We start from the raw sequence: 21,604 nt of genomic DNA, 5'->3' as shown, positions 1-21,604 counted from the left end.
TAGAGCATGGGACCAGGAGTCAAGAGATCTGGATCCTGTGCCTTGTTCTGTCACCTGGTGTATAACCTTGGACAAGTTCCTTAACCTCTCTGTGCCTCTACTTCCCTATCTGTGACATGAAGGTTATGATACATACCCTCCTTTGCAAAGCATTTGGAAATCTGCAGATGAAAAGTGCTATTCAACAACTAACCACCATTGTTATTCTAGTCTATTGTCTGGATTAGTGGCTGCAGGAGAAAGGAAGGGCTGTGGTACAATATATTTATTGTAATCTCAGATTGTGTATGAGGATTTCACCCTTCCCAACCTCTGTATAAAGCCCTGGGGTGGCGAGTTATATGGGCCCGTGGTGCCTGGGCTCCAGGAATATTCAGGGCCCAGGTGCCTGGCTCCACCAATGTTCGGGGCCAGGTTTCTCCCCCGGCCCCACCTGCCGCCCTTGCGTGCCTCCCCTGGAGAGTCTCTTGCCCCTGCCTGCCACCCATGGGCAATTTAAAAGGGCCCAGGACAGGGGCCCCTGGCCGCCGCCACCACCACTGGCAGCGCAGCGGGACTAAGGCAACTTCCTGCCCGCCCACTCCCCGCCACTCCCGGAAGCGGCCAGCACGTCTCTGCAGCACCTGGGGGGGGGAGGGGTATGTCTCCCAGCACTCCCCGAGCACTGAGCTGCTGCCAGAGGGGTGTGCAGGTTGTTTCAGGAGCTGGCGCTGCCTGAAGTAAGTGCTGACCCCCTGACCTCCTCCTACACCCCAACTCCCTGCCCCATCCCAGAGCCCACAGCCCACACCCAAACTCCCTCCCAGAGCCTGACCCCTGCACCCCAACCCCCTACTCTATCCCAGAGACTGTACCCTGCACCCAAACTCCCTCCCAGAACCTGAACCTCTCCAGCACCCAAACTCCCTCCCAGAGCCCACACCCCCTCCTGCACCCCAACCCCCTGCTCCATTCCAGAGCCTGCACCCCACACCCAAACTCCCTCCAGAGCCCACACCCAAACTCCCTCCCAGAGCCTTAGGTGGGGGGGGGAGGGAGGGGAGAGGTGGGACCCGTTCTGGGCACCACCAGAAATTATCCAAACCTGCCGCTAGTGCTGGTACTCGGACTTTATGCAGGTAATGTGAATCTTACTCTTGGAGCACCATGCCTGGTTCTTCTGAAGCTTTTTGGGCTTCTTGGCAACATTATAGGAAACAAATATTTGGGGAAAATGGCATAAATAACAACAACAGATAACCTCAGCCACCCTCCCTTCCATTGCTTCTTACATTCATTGGATGTGTCTTCTCTTTAATTGCATTTCACACTCTTTTGGGCAAGGAGAATTTCTGCCTATGTGCTTGTACAGCTTCTAGCACAGTTAGGCCTCACTCTTAACTGGGACTTTTGGGGGTAACATGCCTAATAAATAAGATAATATTAAACACCCCCAGCGCAAAAGTGGATACCTCCAATATTTAGGGGGAGTAAAATGAAAACAGAATAGAACAGAACATAAAAGGACAAACCTTAAAAAGTGAGAGAAAAATGAGATTCAGTTACCTTTCACCTAAAAGTGCTACTACTATTATTGCCAGACTACTGATACTGACAGAGAGAGTCACATGATCATATAAGCTAAAAACATTTTTAAAGGAGTTTTTAAGTTTATAGGGCAAATTATTCCATGATTCTCTTGATCTTGTATTAGAAATGTAATTTCCAGTGAGCAATAATGCTCTTAGCCTGTGTCTTCTTGCATTATTATTGCACTATCAGTTTTTGAACTTGTGGTGCAATGGTTTTCTACTATCAACCTCTACTGCAGTTACTGTTAATTATTTATGTACACTGTTTTGCTAACGTTGTTCCAGAAAGAATGATTTGACCTACTATTGTGAAGATTTATGTGTTTAAACTATTGATGCTAAACAAATACAAGTTAAACAGCATACCTAATACTGATTTTAACATTGAAGCATTCTTCTTTTATGTGATCTGTAAAACTCATCTCCTAGTTAGTGCCAAGTCTTAATCGTCTTGCTTTCAGACGTTATCAAGCTTTTGGTGTGGAGATAATTAAGTTTCTTTTTCCAGTTCCCTGGCATCCTGTTCATTAACTATCACTAGACTAATTCATTGTTTGTCTTTGGCATTTCAACACTTTAGTGGCTTCTCACTCAATCACATTCCATGGAGTGAACATGTTATCTGACCAAAATTGTCTTGCTCCCTTTTCCAGAGACATATTATGCATCTTCAAACCTGTTTTATAATAGCTGCTTACATTTTATATATGATTTAGTAACATATTGTCACATTTAACAGTTAGGTTGAAAGTCCTATTGGTCTGTTTTAAAAATGAGAGAAATTCAAAACAATTTTCAATGTTCTCAATCTGGCAGATTTGGACAATTGGAGTACTTTAATCTTTTTTGGAAAGAGTTACATATTTTTCATAAAAACAAGCAAACGCATACTGAGGCGAATGCATTTTCTTACAGTAATCAGAAGCAAAAGGTTAAGTTCCCCAAAATTATTTTTATACTGTTTTAAAATAGGTTAAGTTAAATTTAAAGAAAAATTAAATGAAAATTGGGCCACTTTGCAGTAAGGGACAGTAATGGTTAAATGTTCCCCATGATAATACCTTTAAAATCTGTGTTGGTGTTATTCTTTTTATCTTTCTACAGCCTCCACAGATCTAGAGGCAGATATAAGCATATGTAGATTTTATGTGCAGTAGAGCCCTAGTTACCCAAAGATTTCATCTGACACTTGGAAGCTTGGGATAAATTTGTCTTCAAATAATCAGGAGAGTCATCTCAGCAGACATTGATAAGGGCCTGATTCTTCCACCAGTATTCATAATTGTCCAAATTCAACAGAGTTTCCCTGGTGTAGAACTCATGTGAGAGCAGAATCAAGACTATTTTTTCTGAGGTCAGATTTCAATACCTTAAGTACAAAACTTATCATTGTTTCATGAAGCCATTTGAAAATTGCTACTGTTCTCTCCCTTGTCCTGACTGTAAAATCAACCTCTGAACATCTCCCTAACTTGCTACTCAAAACTGGAAGACAAATCCCAAACTGCTTCTCACTGAGGAAGTGTTATCTCTCATTGTCTAATCTGCTGTGTTCTAAACATAACAAACTTGACTCGTTTGCATTTTTATCCCAGACAGGGCTGACTGCACCTCTGCCCTCTTTCAGATCTCTGTGAGTGCACCCCGTTAGGTGTTAGACTTTGAGCCCCCGAAGGTGGAATTTTGCAATTCTCCCATTCTTGGACCAGGATCTGGGTACAGCAGTCCATTTATACCAGTGCTTCTCAACCTTTGGCCCGCCGGTTGCTTGTGGCTCAATCAGCACAGAGCTGTGGCACATGTGACATCCTCAGGGCCGTACAGGTAGTATTGGATGCGGCCCACAATGGTAAATAGGCTGAGAATCACTGATCTATACTTATTACTGTACAAGGTTGACTGGACACTTGTGTTTCTTCCCTTTGAGGAGCCTGTGACCAGCGATGTAATGACTGACAGCCTTCTTAAAAACAAGTATATTTATTAGCAAAAAGAACAAACTACTAGTGAAACTGACTTCAAAACAACAGACAGCCTACACATGTTTAGTGTAATTTAACCTCACACCTCACTACAAGCTAAATTATATGGGCTTCTCTCTTGAGAAACAGGAAAAGAACAGAACCAACTTACATTCTTTTAAGCCACTTTTGCACCCTCCTGATCCTAAACTGCTCTAAGTTACAACGGCCTCTCACTAGCTACCTATGGGCCACAGCACTGCCCATAATCTCAATGCTACTTGCAGTGGCCCCATCCCTTCAGCCCACAGTCCCACCCCCAGAACATCCCCTACAGCAGGGCTTATGAGGAGGTCCATGGAAAATAGCCTCACAGCTGCCCACGTTTCCTTCCCAGTGGAGAATCCCCTGCTGAATTGAAGGCTTTTAGAGCTCCTTTATGATTCTCCAGCCCATTGACTCAGTGTAAAGGGGCCAGTGCAGAGGTAAGTATCTCGCCTAATGGACTGCTCACATGCAAAGAGTTACAAACATGCTTAATTGTTCTGATGATAGAATCAAATTTTAATTGAGGAGATTCATTGATCTGGATAAACAAAGGGACTTAGGTGCCTAACCTCCAGACCTAAGGGCCTAAGTCCCAGTTTTAGGCTCCACTGCAATCCACAAAACTCCTGCTCCACGCCTCTGTTCATGCACGCTGCTGCCCCACTCTTGGGGTCCAGATGCCTATCTCCTCTCTAAGCCCCAGAGCGATCCGCACACCAGGGAAAAGAGGTGTTCATGTGCCTAACTTTTGTGGAGGTCCTGATCTGGCAGGCTTTAGTTCACACTTGTTAGTTGGTTGGTGAAAGCTAATTACAGAATTCAACCAATTTGGGGATTGTGTCCTGTTCCTTGACAGTCTGCACTGAGGTTGGCATACACACTCACGAACCAATCCAGACAGTGTGACACCCACCTTATAACTTTTAGCCCAGTGGTTCTAGTACCCACCTGGCATCTGGGAGACCTGGGTTCAGCTCCCCCCTCTGCCTGAGCGGGAGCAAGGATTTGAACAAGGATCTCTCAGTTCTCAAGAGTGTGCTCTAAACTCTGAGCTATGGAATATTCCAATGTGCAGCTCCACTCAGCCTCTCCTGTTGAAGCTGTTTCACTGTGGATTAAATAATTAAAGTCACTGGGACAGAGAACAAGAGAGAAAGTGAGACTGACTCTGTAACCTGGTGGCTAGGTCCCTGTATGGGGGGGTGGGAGATCCATGGTGCAATCCCCCTGCTCCAATGACTATTGATAGAAGGTGGAATTGAACCCAGGTTTCCTACATCCCAGGTGAGTGTTCTTACCATGGGGCTCAGATTTATAAAGTGGGCTCTTCCTCCCCCGACCCCTGTTGTGTGGAGTCAGAGTGTGGCAGGTGCCTAAAGGCTTGTCTTAATGTACAGTGCTACAGCAATGCAGCTGTGCCACTGTTGTGCTTTCACGAAGATCCTCCGACACTGATGTGAGCTTCTGACCTCCTTCTGCCACCTCCCCAAGGAGAGAGCTGGGCTAGCTGGCCAGGAAGGAGAATGGAGCTCTGCCCGGAGGGAGCTTTGCCTGCAGAATTAAGGAGAGACAGGCCTGCTGCCAGAGCAGCCACTGGGGAGGTGCACTTAGAGCCCAAGAGGTGAGTGTTGCACAAACAAGAGACTGTTTAGGAACCATGCCTGATGGAAATGGCAGAGTGGAAAGATTGGTGGGAGGCCCAGTATTGAGTTTGCTTTTTGTTTTAGAATATTTCAGGGGTAAACCCCTCCAAGCCCCCTGAGGGAATGGACATTTAGCTAGTTGGCTGGAGTCTGCCTCAGTGGACACTGGAGACAGAGACTTCTTCCTCCTGTGGAGACCTCTGGTCATGTTGGGGGTGCCTGAAAGGTTCACAAAGGGGTGCTGCTCCAACCATGATACCACCACATTGGAAAATGCTAAAAATAAGAGAAAATAGTTTGGAAAAAACCTTTTACTAAATCTGAGAAATATAGTCCAAGGATGTATGGAAATCAGAACTGTAGTTTCACTGCTTGTGCTGACTGACTCTGGACTAAAACATTTGCCTGAAACCAAAACCATTTCCTGGATTCTGTAGGGACTATAGCTTAGATACCCGAGAACTAAGAAACTGCTACCTGATTATGAACGTCAACCAGGAGGAAGAAAGGGTCTCCCTTCTTCTCTGGCACACTCTGAAAGTAGAAATAGCCTGACAAAGGCACAGCACAACTGTGTGTCCTTCAAGTTATGAATGTAGCAGAAGTAGTGACTTCTCTCCTCTGGCATGCATCCTAATCCTGGAACTAAACCAAAAGAAGACACTTTGTGGGATCAAGAAACTGGGAGAGTGCTGAAGTCTGATTTTAAAAAATCCTAGTTGGAGGTAATTACAATAATTAATTTTTATCTGGATGTGAGTCTTCTAATGTGGGCTAAGATCCTAGAAGCTAATAGTTAGAGGCATGATCAATAGCTGTTTCCCCACTTTTTCTCAGACCAGAAAAATAGTAGAGTTGACAGCGAGTCCAGAAATAATTTTCAGAACATTTCCCCTGATCTCAAAGAAGATGATCCTTTGAAGGCAAGTAACTAGCCTGCTACTAAACGGATCTGTGAATTGGATTGCATCTTGCTGTCATGGCCAGCGGCTCCTGATTTCAGGATCAAGGATCCTTGGATCAAGGATCAAGGATTTCAGGATCAAGACCCCACTGTACAATCAGATAGGAAGATCTGGTCCGTGTCTTTTAAAATAATTACTTGAATTGCTTATATATGGAGCTATACCTTTTTTTGCTTGGGGCGGCAAAAAAGTTAGAGCCGGCCCTGAGGACAGTATCCCTTTAAAATAGTTTATGGCCTCTCAGTAGCAGTCACCATGGTGTGTGTTTTAGAAGCTGTCAGTATCTATCTGGGGAAGCAGAGCATATGTATCTTAGAGGCTTGCCTGGTGTGTATATTTGGTGAACACAATTATTTGGGTCCCTGTGTGCCAGTATGATTCGTACAGGTTATGTCTGTTATATACAAAGCAAAACATACAACACCTACATATCACTACTTGGGTTGAAAAAACTACAAGGGGTTTTCGATTCTCGTATGACTGAAGTGTGTATATTGTGTAGGAAAAGCAATAGATTGGAATATTTAGATATTATAAATTAATATACAGACTGTTTAATTAATGTACCCCTGATGTTTATTAGAATCTCTTTAAAATTCTGTCTCCTTTCAATTTGAATATCTCAAGTATCCCTTTGACTTGATATTATGGTCTGTGCTTACAGATAAAGGTTAAGGGCTGGATTCTGCCTAGCCCTTAAGCAGGTGTGAAGTGGGTGCGGGGGAGGGAAGGGAGAAAGAAGGACCCCTCTTCTTGTGCAGTCTGCACAAGGATTAGGAGGAGTTGTAATCCGTGCATCTAGAGAAGCTCAGGAACTGTATCCTAATAACTCCCCAAGGCATACTGAGCCCAAAGATGTCATCTTGAGGTTGGGGAAGGGTGGGGAGCAGGTTGAGTCATGGTTCCACCATGTTGGCCAGCAGAGATTGCTGACCAGGGAGGGAGGAGGAGAGTATGAACTGATCAGAAGCCAAATTAGAGGGAATCAAAGAGAGAGCTGGAGAGAAAGCTGAGCCACCCTTAAAATAAAGAATTTACTGGGGAAAGAGAGCAACCTCTACATTTACACTGATTTCACAGCATAATAAACCTTTTGGCTTTTGTTGCTACTGAAGTCACTTCCCTTCCTGCTACTTCTTTAATTTTCTTTTGCTGCTGCAGTACACAATGAACAATTGAACAATAATAGACATTTTCTTTCAGTTCTGCGGGCAGAGGTCATTATGTTTTGTAAAACATTCAGTTCTGAAAATCTTTGGATCCAATAAGTGATGCTAAAAGGTGAACACATAGTTGTACAATTTTCACAAAGTGTTTGATTTTAAATGGATTTTTAAGCATTCAGAATGCTAGATTAATTTCTTTTCAATGGTTTTAATTCAGCTTTTTAAAAAGTCACATGCTGTAATGTCATACAGAGGTGAATCTGCCAATAATAGCACTGAACATAATGTGATATTTTCATTCTATTCTTTATCCAAAGCGTCTGCAGACCTCTTGATCTTATTTCTAATCCAGTCTACTATCCTCCCACTCACTGACCTACTTGAAGTATCAGTTCCATAAGCAAGAAACCAGACAACAAGAAGTACTTCTCTGAAAATATTTTTTAAAGCAGATACTATTGTTCTCCCAAGCAATTATGTTAGATGTTTACTAGCTTCTTTTAAAATGATTAATAACTCTGCAAAGCCTGAATTTTAATTCAGAGCCACGATGGCAGAATGGGAAGAATTTATTTTAAGAGCAACATTTTTCTCCTGCATGTGGCATTGTTTTCAGTTGGGGCAAATGCTTGTTTTGTCTCAAAAAAATAAAAGCGTATCAGATAAACAGCATTTATACTTGCAACCAATCCAGCAAAATAAAGCAACTTACCTGTTCATACTTATTCTTTAGAAATTCCTCAAACCCAAAGATATCCAATATTCCAATTTCAAATACCTGGTCACTGAAACAATAAGATAGTACAGGTTACAGGTATTCAAGCTAGTGGAAATTGTATTGCTCCTGTCCATATAAGTTTTGTTCTAGGATGCAAGTACTCCACACACTACAAAATAGTATGGTGTACATAAGCACACCACATACATGATAAATTCTTGTGACAAAATGCACTGACTTTGACTGCCTCATCAGCACCCTACCCCATGAGCCATCCTGCACAGGGATTGTTAATATTCCAGAGCTCTAAGCAGTTTCAACAGCCACCGTTTAAATATAGAATAAAATAAGTCCGAAAAATGTTTTGCTTGTTTACACTAAGACCAACGTTTTCAAACATTCAGGAGCCCATCTGATAACTCAGATGTGAGATGGGCAGCTAGTGGGAATGGGTAGGTGTCTGGATGCACCTAGTTGCCCAAGCATCCATTTTTCAGCGGGATTTTTCCAAAACATCTATACCTATTTCCTGTGTGCTCAGTGCAGAGTGGAAATGCCAAATGGATGCATATTAGCATAGGAAAAGTCTCAACTTATATATGCTAATGGCACTTGGACATCTAGTGATCCATGTAAAATATCATTTTCAGTCACTGTTGGAGATTACCCAAGCCTACAAGATTTTAGGCTGGTACTAGTGACAGTGCAGACAAGGAAGCTCAACTGCACAGATCTAGACATTGACAACACCATTATAAAAAAACAAACAAAAGAAAAGCCCCCAAACCCTTGTGGACATACTGCCAGGCAAGCACCTAACAGCCGTATGTGCCAACGTAAAACAGAAGCTGTGGGTTCAGGGTGTAAACCAGGTAACAGTTAATGGGGGCAATGGCAGGATGTAGGAGTTGTGGTATGTCACCAGATATCTAGCTACCAAACCCATAAACCCTGGTACATACAGTTATCATACTCATAGCACAGGTATGTTTTTGATTTCTATAGGTTGCATTTCCTGCCATTGGTCCCCTCAGAGGGAAGTGTGAACCATACACGGGGACCGGTATAGATGGTAAGTTTACCATAATGTAGGATTCCTGAATAATTTAATGCTGGGTCTGCCTACCCATAGAGAAGCTCATCTTTATCCCTTGAGCTCTTAGATTTAGGAAGCCCTTTTAGGGTTTAGCATCTCCATTGTATTTTAAAACCTGCAGCAGCAAGTCCCAGAGCCCAGGTCTACAGACTTGGGTGTGTGAGTCTCATGCTCAGGCACTAAAAACAGTAGTGTAGCAGCTCAGGCTGGAGCTCGGGCTTTGAAACCAACCTTCCCTAGGCTTCAGAGCCCAAGTCCAAACATCTACCCAGATGCTTTTAGTGCCACAGAGTGAGCCCTGCAAGCCCCAGTCTACAGATCCGGACTCTGACACTCATTGCTGTGGGTTTTAAAATGCAGTGTAGTCATACTCTTAGACACAAATAGGCTTCACTGATGCCCATAGTGTCCCTGATGGTCCTCGGAAAAGACACAAGAGCATTGACGCCAAGTGGCAGGGATGCCAAGTACTCTGGCTGGAACCGTGGACATTATTGCTCCAGGTCAGCCTCCACAGCTTCCTTCATGCCATCACATCCTAGAGGTACTGGATCGATTCAGGGGTAAGCCTGTATCTCTGTATGATCTCAGGAGAGACAAGGAAGGTCTTCTGAGGATCATAGAGCCTGAGAGGAAGGAAAGGCCATCTCTGCTCAGAGCCTTGACCTCTTTACTTCACTATCCTTTCCCTGAGTTGCCTCAGAATGTATCCAGCTCAGTTAGTTGGGCTATTGCAGCCTCTTCCGACTCCCAATTCCCCCAGTGAAAACCGTCACTCTAAACCCTGCTATATGTATCTCTAATCCTTTCATCTCCTGCACCCTGCCTCTCCTATCCCCTAATCCTCACTATCCTCCTCTTTCCCTACACCAGTTGTGTACTCCTCAGTAAAACCTGTCTGTCTCAAATTTTTATCTGGGGATTCTTACACTCTGTGCTGTCTGCTTCAAAGGTGCACAGACTACAGAGCAGTCAATGAGGAGTTGATGTGTGAATATCTTCCTCCAGTTTGTGTACCCTGCCTTAATCTGCCCAGTTCAATTGCCCAAGCCACTGGGCATTCAGACAACTTTGAACATTCTTAGGGGTGGCTATTTGCACGTACCAAAACATTTGAAAGTGTGGGACTTTGATAGGACACAGCCAGCTACCTCCACCATTCAACAGCTGTCCCTCTTACTTGAGCTTTGTTTCCAGGATCAGCATTTGGGCTTCAGCAGAACAGACATCTCCTCTCTCTATATATGAGGGTGCTTACATAAAGCTACTTGTCAGCAGTGCATATCATCCCCATTAATCAAATATGTATATCAGGTAGTTAAGCCAAAAAAAAAAGAAGTATAAAATGCTAAATCCTCAATTGGTGTAATTCCACTGAAGTCAATTCAGCAGCATCCATTCACAACAGGTGAGGATCTGGCCCTAAATTTCAAAACAGCACCTACTTACCTCAACCCACTCCCCCCAAAACCTCTTACATTTAATAAAACAACAGAATTACCAACATCATTGCTGACATTCTGAGCCTTCCTCAGAGACACGCAAGGCATTTTAAAAAGCTTTCCTTAGCTGTCATACCCCAAAAGTTCCCATTCATTTCTGAGTAGTAGTAGTTCAATAGTAGCATTAACTCTACTGATCATTGCAAGACTGACTATATTCTCAAATGACAGGGCAGAGAGACGCATAATAAATCTAGACTAGACTGACTTTGTTGGGTGGGAGAGGTTATCATGAGATTGATTAGCATATGAGGAAATTTCTTCACCAAGAAAAAGAGAAATATCATTGGCTACATTTCTAATAATGCAACCCATTTTAACTTTTTGCTTAAAAAATGTAAGCTTCAGTCTCATATGCTCATGATTCAAGTCTCCATTTAAGCAGAGATATACCAGCCTTGTACTCTCTGCATTTTCAAGAGGATCACCAATAGATGAATCATCCCTAATGTTTATACTTTGCATTCATTCACAAGTTATAATAGCAAACAGCATGGGTCTAAATTAAACCCAGGGAGAGTTACACACACCTAAAAGAGGGCAGAATTTGGACCATAGTCATTTTCGAAAGGAACATCTACCATCTTCCCTGAAAACACTGTATATTCTTTTAAATACTTAGCATGTTATCATTTTAGTAAACACATTTGAAAGTTGGATGAACACCAGAATGCCTTTGTTATTTGTGGATTGGCAAATATCCGTCGATTTACCTTTATAGTATTTGCAAAAAGATGAGTTCTCCCATGCCTTTCCCTCAGTTAACCTACATACAGTGTTGTCTGAAATACACCCTATTGCTAGGGTTTTCAACAATGGAATCCTACAGACAACTATATATAATAAACACAAGGATCAACACACCTACCTTCACAGATCCAGTAACCACTCCAAACAAGAAATCTGTTGTCTACAGCCAGGCGCTCAGATGCCACAGAATATACTCCGAGGAGAAAGTCTGGGATATACACCTTAATACATTTAAAGCACCTTCCCTTAACAAAGAGACTTCACCAGAGAAGTAGATCATATCATGGAACAGGCCAACCTAATACCTCGAGAGAACCTGCTTCAATACAAGAAAAAAAAAAAAAACATTGACCACACACCTCTAGTTGTCACCTACCACCCTACACTGGAACCCATATGGGCTATCATTAAACAATTACAACCCATATTAAATGGGGACCCCATCCTGAAAGAAATCTTTTCCGAACTCCCTCTTCTGGCCTTCAAATAACCCCCAATCTTGCCGAGCTTATCATCAGAAGCAAGATCCCGACAGACCAGAACACACAACTCAAAAGTAGCATCAGACCCTGCCAGAACAACAGATGCAAAACTTCTAGATATATCTCCACTGCTGTGATGATCAATACCCCCCACAACACACCTTTCAAAATCCATGGGTCCTATGCAAGACTATCAAAACATGTGGTGTACCTCATCCAGTGCACTAAATGCCCGAAGAACAGTTATGTAGATGAAATGAAACAATCACTACACTCATGAATGAACTCACATAGAAAAATTATAACAACAAATACACCATATCATCCTTAGGTGAACACTCCATATCTAATCTCTTGGTCCTTGTTCTCAAAAGGAAACGTGCACAATATCTTCAAAAGACAAGTCTGAGAGTTTAAAATCATGGACTCAAAAAGGCACTGGATTTAGGTCTCATTACAACAACCTGTAACCCTCCTTTCTCCTCCGACTGCAGAGGTGTCAGCAGCTCACTTCACCTTGAATAGTCTCTTGCAACACGTGTTAAGTCCTTATGCTTTTTGTTCCACCTTGTAGTTAGCTGTGACACTCTAAGGCCTGGCCTACACTTACCCCCCAATTCGAACTAAGGTACGCAACTTCAGCTACGTGAATAACGTAGCTGAAGTTCGAAGTACCTTAGTTCGAACTTACCTCGGTCCACACGCGGCAGGCAGGCTCCCCCGTCGACGCCGCGGTACTCCTCTCGTATAGCTGGAGTACCGCAGTCGACGGCGATCACTTCCTGGTTCGACTTATCGCGTCCAGACAAGATGCGATAAGTCGAACCCAGAACTTCGATTCCCAGCTGCCGAACTAGCAGCTGGGTGTAGACATACCCTAAGTATCTTTCCCAGACCTGAAGAAGAGCTTTGTGTAAGATCAAAACCTTGTTTCTTTCACCAATAGAAGTTGGTCTAATAAAAGATATACCTCACCCACCCTGCCTCTATAAATTTCAAGACAGATAAATTAGATAAAATAATTCTTCACCTCTCCCAGAAAGCCTAATACCTTTCCATGTAACTTCCTCTCAGAGCAATACCCAGGGCCTGCTTTCCTTGCTTCACCACTATGTAACCCATCAGGCTCCCTCTCCTCACGTCCTATGTTAATACTATTAGACAGAGCCTTGCCACTGCCTGTGATATTTTCCTTCTGATGAACAAGAGAGTTCCATGACTTCCTTAACCCCAGCAGGGTGGAAGGTCCCGAAAACAATTGGCCATAATAATGACCAACATATCATCTCAGGCATCCTACCCAAGGACCATTGCTGTACCTCATCTCCAGAAATCCCCAAGGACAAAGGTGACATGAATGGGGTCTGCTATCTTGAGCAGCATAGTTTTAACTAAATCATCTTGCACTTATATTTGGACACACCTGAAAACCACTAAACCTTATCCCAATCCTGCTTCTAGCCTGACTGGCACAGTATATCTTCAGAGGATACAGCTGGCCAGAAAATAATAATTTTGTTTCACAAAAAAAATTGAGGTTGTGAAAGCAGTATTAGTTCCAATGTGGAAACTGTTTCTTCCACATCCGAGAAGCGTGCCCTAACCATTGGGATATTGGCTATCTTGACAAAAGTTTTGTCCAAACTGACACATTTCCATGAAACATGTTGACAGAAAAAAAGTTTGTCAAAAGAATTTGATCAGCTCTACTTGAGATTCCTGGCCCTTGTGTCCTCAATGAGGTCATCTCTCTCTCTCTCCACACCCACATGCAGTGCAGTCACACTGCATAAATCGGACTCGATTTTTTTCCCTTTTAATAAGAGCCACCTAGTCTGGCTACTTGGAGCTAAATCAGAATAACTGCATCCCCACACTGGTCCTTAAGTCTGTCTTCCTGTCATCATAGTGTAGAGCTGGAAAAATGGATTTGATTAAGAAATCCAGTCATTATCTTTGTTAACTTTTTGCCCATTTTCGGTAACTTAAATTTCAACAGACAATGTAATACACTAATTAAAATAATATTTTATAGTTAGCTATAAATTACTTCACTACATTTATGTGTGTGTGTCCTTATCCCACTCTAAGACTTTTCCCCCCAGGAGAGGGTTGGGACCTATTTTTCTTGCTTAGCTGTCAATCATACTAATTCCAGCAAAATTACTTTTCTTAAATTAATCATAACAGAGATTTCCAAAGCAAAATAGAAGGATCCGTTCTCTCATGTTTACAAAGTTTACAAAGCACACTGCTTTCTTACCTTCATTACATGGCCTGGTAATACAGAAGCACACACCTTACTTATTGAAAGAAAGAAGTCTCTAGAGCCAATATTCCTATATTGTGATATTGGTTTTACTTCTCATTAAGTTTGAAAGGCTCAATATTTACATTGTCTAAGTGTCAATACTGTTGAGAAATCCTAAAAGAAAGTAAAGTAAAATAAGGACTATTGAGAAAGAAAATTCTTCCTTTTTAATATGTGTCCCTTGAGATTTCTGGTGGCATATATCACTTTGGTAGATGTGCAGGTGAACGAGCCCCTGATGGTGTGGCTGTCTGTAAGTGAGGGCTGGCCTGTCTCCCAAGGTCTCTGAGAATGAGGGATCATCCTTTAGCAAGCTCCTGATGGTGTGGCTGTGATCTAGGTTGTAGATCCTTGATGATGCTCTGGGAGAGGTTTTTGTAGGGGGCTGTAGGTGATGGCTAGTGGTATTCTGTTACTTTCTTTGTTGGGCCTGTCCTGTAACAGGACAGGACGCCACTAGCCATCACTTACATCCCCCAACTAAAACCTCTCCAGCGCATCATCAAGGATCTACAACCTATCCTGAAGGACAGCCCCCCAACCTGAAGCAAATACTCACCAGCAACTACACATCACACAATAAAAACACTAACCCAGGAACCAATCCCTGCAACAAACCCTGTTGCCAACTCTGTCCGCATATCTATTCAAGGGACACCATCATAGGACCTAACCACAGCAGCCACACCATCAGGAGCTTGTTCACCTGCACATCTACCAATGTGATATATGCCATCATGTGCCAGCAATGTCCCTCTGCCATGTATATTGGCCAAACCGTACGGTCTCTACACAAAAGAATAAATGGACACAAATCAGACATCAAGAATTGTAACATTCAAAAACCAGTAGGAGAGCACTTCAATCTCCCTGGACACTCAATAACAGACTTAAAAGTGGCAATTCTTTCAACAAAAAAACTTCAAAAACAGACTTCAACGAGAAACTGCAGAACTGGAATTAATTTGCAAACTGGACACCATCAAATTAGGCCTAAATAAAGACTGGGAGTGGATGGGTCCCTACAAAAAGTAATTTTCCCTCTGCTGATACTCACACCTTCTTGTCAACTATTGGAAATGGGTGATGTCCACCTTGATTGAATTGGCCTCGTTAGCAGTGGCAAGCTGGAGCCGGTTCGCACCGGTTCATGGGAACCAGTTGTTAAATTTAGAAGCCCTTTTAGAACCGGGTTCTAAATTCTAAAAGGGCTTTTAAATTTAACAACCGGGCAGCTCTCCCTACTTGGTAACGCAACTCCCATCTTTTCATGTGCTATAATATTTATACTGCTTACTGTATTTTTCACTCCATGCATTTGATGAAGTGGGTTTTAGCCCACGAAAGCTTATGCCCAAATAAATTTGTTAGTCTCTAAGGTGCCACGAGGACTCCTCATTGTTTTTGCTGATACAGACTAATACGGCTACCACTCTGAAACCCAATTCCTAAGAGCAACTTATAAATACCAGGCTTCCCGATTGATATTACCATGGCAGATGTCATACCAGTGATCATGAGGTGCTGTTGACCCATTTGCAATTCCTGGGAGAGATGGACAGAATTCCCTTACAATGGTTCTGCACACTCATTTCAGAGCACTCTTACAGGTTGATACTGAGTAACGACTCTTCTGCTCCTGAAGGTTTTCAGCTATGGAAATCTGTAAAGTCCAGTCATATCATCCCTTTGGTTCAATGTCTATGTAAAGCAATGAGGTGTGACTGTGAGGGTGTATGGCTTAACATGTCATCACTATGATGGCACTCAGCTTTACATCTCCTTTTCATCTGATCCAGACACAGTTCTCTCCCTGCTCCTCCAACATCTGGCAGTGACCAGGATGAAAGCTAGCTGGTTTAAGTTTGATCTGGATAAAGTATAAGTGATACTGATTAACAAGGGGAAGTACTATGATGATTTGATACAGTATATAACCTTTCCAACTGAGGCCTAGTGTAGACCTATATTCCTACACATACATTGCCAGAACAGCAGTTCACCTTTGCCTACAACGATTATTAAAACATAAATGTAAAGGTTGATGGGACTGACTTAGTGGGTCTCTAATTCTCTTGATTATCCCTCTGAGACACTGTGGAGGCACTGACTTTTCTGTTTACCCACTCCTCTGAGGCCTGACTGGTATATGCAGGTTGGACATGAGGAGTGGGGACGGGGGAGGAGGAAGGAATCACAGACTTAACTTCTGATGCTGCAGGTACTTGCATGACTAGTATTGGGTGGTGAAGATTTTCTTCAACCACTGTATCCAGGTTGATTCAAAACCTTCCACAGTTCACTCACTGCTAGCTAACTTTCCCATCTCTTGAAAGGCTAGATTTGTTCTGCAGTTTAAGAATCTGTTTTTGTCTTTTATGAGTAAGCATAAAAAAACCCGCAACAACAATGCATACTGGGCCAAAGCTCAAAAAATGACATTATGCCCCATACTGCATTAGGGATTTTTATTTTTCAAATAATATGGGGGAATGTTCCTTCATGTTGTTGGTTCATGTTTTCAGTTGAAGGGTCCCCCTATGATCCCCTCCTGTTGCTGAGCTCAGTGATAGATGAATAGAAGTTTTTGTCAAGAAAGGGAAAAAATCCTACTGATTTCTTCTCTAAGGCTGATAGCTATATCCCTCAAAACTATCTTGCATGTGATCTTATTAGAACTCAAATGATGCATAATGCACGTGAAGGAATTTTGTGAATGAGATTTCCAGTATTTTCCTTGTGCCAAAACAAATGTTGCCACTGCTATATTCTGTCAATATTTGAAAAGATTTTACTATGGATAAAAAATTACACTGTTGAAAGATTCAAAATATGGTTTCAGAAATATTTGGTAGATTATATTTGAAAGGGAAATTGCCTATGGCTGACTTAACACCATGGATACGAAGCCATAATCAAAAGCTAACCTCATTTGCTAGTCTGCAGTGCCTCAAATATTTTGGTATTAGCCCCATCTTCAGGTAATGAAACAGGGAGACTTTTTCTTTTGCTAACAAATTACTATGAACATAGTACCCGCTACTTTGTAAGGGGCATAGGTAGCAAGACCAGACAAAAAACTAGGTTTTCCAAACTAAACATATCCAATTCAATATTTTTTTCATCAGTTAGAAAAGATAAACATTTTCTGAGCCTTTATAGGCATTGCTAGTACTCTATGAACAGGCCCTCTTTCAACTATGAGTCAGGACTTCCTGATATGTCACATTAATACATGATATATTGGTACTAATGTCAGATGCTCTAGACCTGACACTGCCAAAGGGTAATCAAATAATTTAAATTGCAACCGTCAATGATATTTGTTTAAGGCTCTATTATCCAAAGCTCACAATCATCAAGTTTGTTAGCAATACAATAAACCTTAGCAATACAAGGTCTTAAACACTCATGCAGATGGTTTGTAAAATACAGTAGATAGAACAGAAGCATCTAATATACTTGAAACTAAAAAAGTTAATAAATATTATTTTTAACAATGATGCACTAACAAGCATTTGGAGTTACTTTTCTTTAGTCAAATTTTAGAACTCTAATCACACAAGATTAGTTTCCTGTCATAGTGCCCTCCTTAAAAACAATATCATACAAGACAGACAAAGCTGTGAACATGGAAGTACTTTGTAATCAGCCTTCATTTGTATTAATGGTTATAATTATGCTGGTTAATATAAAAATGGTGCTTTAATTAGACAAAATTGTGAGTCACTATGAATGAACAAGTTCAATTTTCCTGAAGGTGAATAATAACTCTATCTTTACATTGTCATTAAAACTGCTGCTGTACATTGATTTAACTGGCATTATTCATTAACGTGTTTGTCAGATTCTGGCAATGCTTTTATCCACTTTGCACCTAGATAGCTATGTTCTTGCATCTACTCAGTAAACTTTTTTCCCCTTAGATCTAATGGCAATCACCAGTTTTTCTTCACCTGTAAACCAGCCATTAGCTATTTCATAGTAAATAAAAAAATCAATATTAATGATCAAATTATAGTAATTCCACAAAGAAAGTGAAGCCCAGAATTTTTTAGTAATGCACTTTGATTTTCAATATATTGAGTCAGATGTTTCTAGCACATTAGCATCAAATTTTATTGTTCTATAAAGTCTTGTTAAAAGAACTTTGTAACGCACTTTGGGCCAAGTCTTATTCCAAATTGCACTGTTGCAATCCCACTGATTGCCCTGGTATAAATAAGTAAAATTTGATCCATAAACTGCAGATGTATGTGATAAGTTGCATTTATTCTATATCTTTGATTACTTCACCTGCACTCTGCCCAGCTCCACCAAGACAACTTCTAAGATTACAAACCTCTGAGCATCTTCAAACAGCTGCCATATTATAGTCCGGATAGGTAGCACTAACTTTTATTAAGGTTGCCTGACTATTAGAAACAACTTGACAAATATATCCTTCTCCCCACCAAAATGTAGAACTCTCCCCAAGCATACTCAGTTACAACTGGATAAAGTATAGGATGAGCAATATTCAGTCCTGTACAAGTGACAGTTTAAGGTCTAATATCTTAAGATTGCGTTAGGGCTAGAAAAAAAGAGGCACTGGGCAGGAAAGACACCAGCTCCTAGCTTTGATAGGTCCTGAAATATCAAACCTTAAAATCACAGATAATTATGAATAAAAAAAGCTATTTCCAATAATTTTGGAGGTTTTTAGAATGTGTTGTATGTTTTTCTCTCCCTTCAAAGCCTTAATAATTGGACTCATGGTAACGAAGGCTACATCTAAACTACACATTAAGGGTGTGTGATGGAATACATCCCAGTGTTCACACCCTACACACTATTGTAATAATCTTTGTCCAAAGTATGCCTTGTAAGATATCATTTGAAAACTCAATTTGTTGATAAAATGTGAGGCAACACTATATGTGAAGTTATAAGATTCCCCTGTATGCTGTTAAAAATACATGTTAAGACTCATGTAGTACCATACTGGTCAAACAGACCTGTCTTGAACAAAGGAGTGTATGTTTGCCTTAACTGGCATTTAAGCAGTAAACAGAGTCACCAAGCAGGAGGGAAAAACAAAGGATGTTCAAACAGGAGAAAAAATCAGCAGGGAATATCCTGCCACACGGACTCTTTGTCTCCTGGTTCTCAGCTGGAAATGTTTTTCAAGAGAGGGACTGAAACCATAAAAAGGAGGGACAAACACCCCCAAGGTACCCCATCTCTCCCTGTCCACCTCATTCTCCACATTCGAGAAGACAGAAGCAAACATCTGTTGGACTCTTGAGGAAGGGTCCTGATCCAGAAGCTTGGGCAATAATCTGCTGGAGCATGTGGTGAGAAAGTTTGTTTTGCAGCTAAGATAGTTTCTTAAGTAGATATTAGTGAGCATTGTTTCTTTATTTTTCCTGTAACCATTTCTGATTTTTATGCCTCATTACTTGTACTCACTTAATATCTATCTCTTTGTAGTTAATAAACTTGATTTACTGTGTTATCTAATCTGGTTTGTTTAAGATGAAGTGTCTGGGTAATTATTTAAGGTAATAAAATGGCATATTATTCCCTTAAAGAAATAACAAATGTAATATATTTGTACTGTCCAAGAGAAGGCTGGGCAGTACAGGTCATACATTTCTGGGGGAAGAACTAGGACTGGGGGTGAGCTGGGGTCACCCTGTAGTATAACTAAGGCTGGCGAGAGCCAGGGTATTGCTGGCAGGCTGCAGTTACATGAAGACCCTTAGGGTGTGACCAGCATGCTGGCAAGCTGTTTGCGAGCGGCCCAGCTCGGGGCTACTACAGAAAAGCATGGTAAGGTACTCAAGGTTGCAGGGCAAGAGTGATGCAATCCCCCACTAGTCTGGATTGTGCCCTGGTATGTCAGAGGGCGTGATTCCCCTGCTTGTGTGCACATATTGGTACATATACTGGCTGAGCCATGCCAAATACAAACTCGCCTGCAACTGGGGGATATGTACTCAGCACAACTCAACTGTGCCTCTACCGCGCTACCCGCGGGACCATGGCTACACTGATATTTATATTTGAGCTAGTTCAATGAGAGCTAGTGCAAGTATGTGTACACTAGCAAGGGAATCACACCCCTAGCTCATAGTGTAGACATAGCCTAAGATAGCATGGGCCCAATTCATCTCTGTGCCAGAGCTGAGCTGGCCCAAGAAGCCCAGAGAGGAGGAAAGAGCAAAATATAGCTCTGTGCCACATTGTACCTCCCTCATCATGAACAGACCAAGGGCAACTTCTGGCACAGATTAGAGCAATCTGAAGTTGCTCTAACTTGAGCCCAGGTGCATGTGGCTCTAAGGGGCTGGTCCAGTAAAAGAATCCCAGGCGAAGCCACCTTCCACCTTGGAATGCCTCCAGTATATTCCCTGCACTGGCATAGAGCTGGGTATGCAGCTCTACTCTAGCCAGGGAAGCCCTTTATATTGGGGGAATTCCCTGATGCCCAGCTATGGTAGCTTTAAAGCCCCTTTATGACATTAAACCTGTATGGAAGAGATGCAGAGCAATTGTGATTTTGGCTCAACGGCTTTACAAATGGATGGATTTCTTAAAAAAACAAAACTAATATTTCTAAAATAGTATTTCTGCTAAATATATGACCTGTACAGCCTGTTGGACTGTGGTATAAAGAGATTATTGGTACTTGTTAAAGACGACCCACAGAACTCACTTGTGGTTTACCACTTGTGAATAATGCCAAACCAGCATGTATTTGGTATATATGAAAAAGCCGGTATTTATCAGTGTGCATGTGACATTTTGAATCTTAGTTAAGACACATACATATTACAGTCTAATTAGACCTCTTGTTTTAGTTTTCTGTCTGAATTCTGCTGAGATTTATTTTTTATTTTTTTGTTTCTGAACAGCTCCATTAATGCATTTTAATAGGCATTCATGTTTTCCAAGAAACCATGTCAGATGTAATTTGTTTGAGGTTAGCAGATGATTACCTACAGGCATGTAGAAAATACTCCTAAAATGTCATTCAAAGAGAAGTGAAATTTAAACATGTATTTGAAGGCTTTTGAGCTGCATTTTCTTTTTAATAACCTGCCCAATATCATGAGATATTGAGAAAAAGAATAAGTGAGCTTTGCACCAACTAAATGCCAACCAGACCACTCCTTGTTAAATACCATATTTGATGCCATAATGCCAGCTTTTAAAAAATTAGTAGTAACACACACCATTATAGAAGAATATACAGACTAACACCAATAACTTACGTGCAAAAATAACATGCCTACTAACATAAAGCAGTGTTATATCAACTCTGGACTCAGCTTAGAGTAGTTACAGATTTGGATTTCTATGCAGTTAATTATCTAGATACATAAATATTAGACACTGACTGGTGT

The 21,604-nt window shown here is 41.6% G+C and overlaps 1 protein-coding gene across 1 annotated transcript in view; it reads right to left on the bottom strand.

Moving 5' to 3' along the window:
* MYO16 (myosin XVI) overlaps nucleotides 1-21,604 on the bottom strand; it is a 454,918-nt gene that overhangs the window by 149,825 nt on the left and 283,489 nt on the right. Inside the window, exon 20 of the mRNA XM_029913187.1 lies at nucleotides 8,067-8,139. Within this exon, the coding sequence (XP_029769047.1) occupies nucleotides 8,067-8,139 (73 nt within the window). The remainder of the gene's footprint in view (nucleotides 1-8,066; nucleotides 8,140-21,604) is intronic.

The sequence above is a fragment of the Terrapene carolina genome, unplaced genomic scaffold (assembly GCF_002925995.2).
Source record: "Terrapene carolina triunguis isolate 2854851 unplaced genomic scaffold, T_m_triunguis-2.0 Scaffold21, whole genome shotgun sequence".
Taxonomy (NCBI): domain Eukaryota; kingdom Metazoa; phylum Chordata; order Testudines; family Emydidae; genus Terrapene; species Terrapene triunguis.
This window is presented reverse-complemented; position numbering and strand designations above follow the sequence as displayed.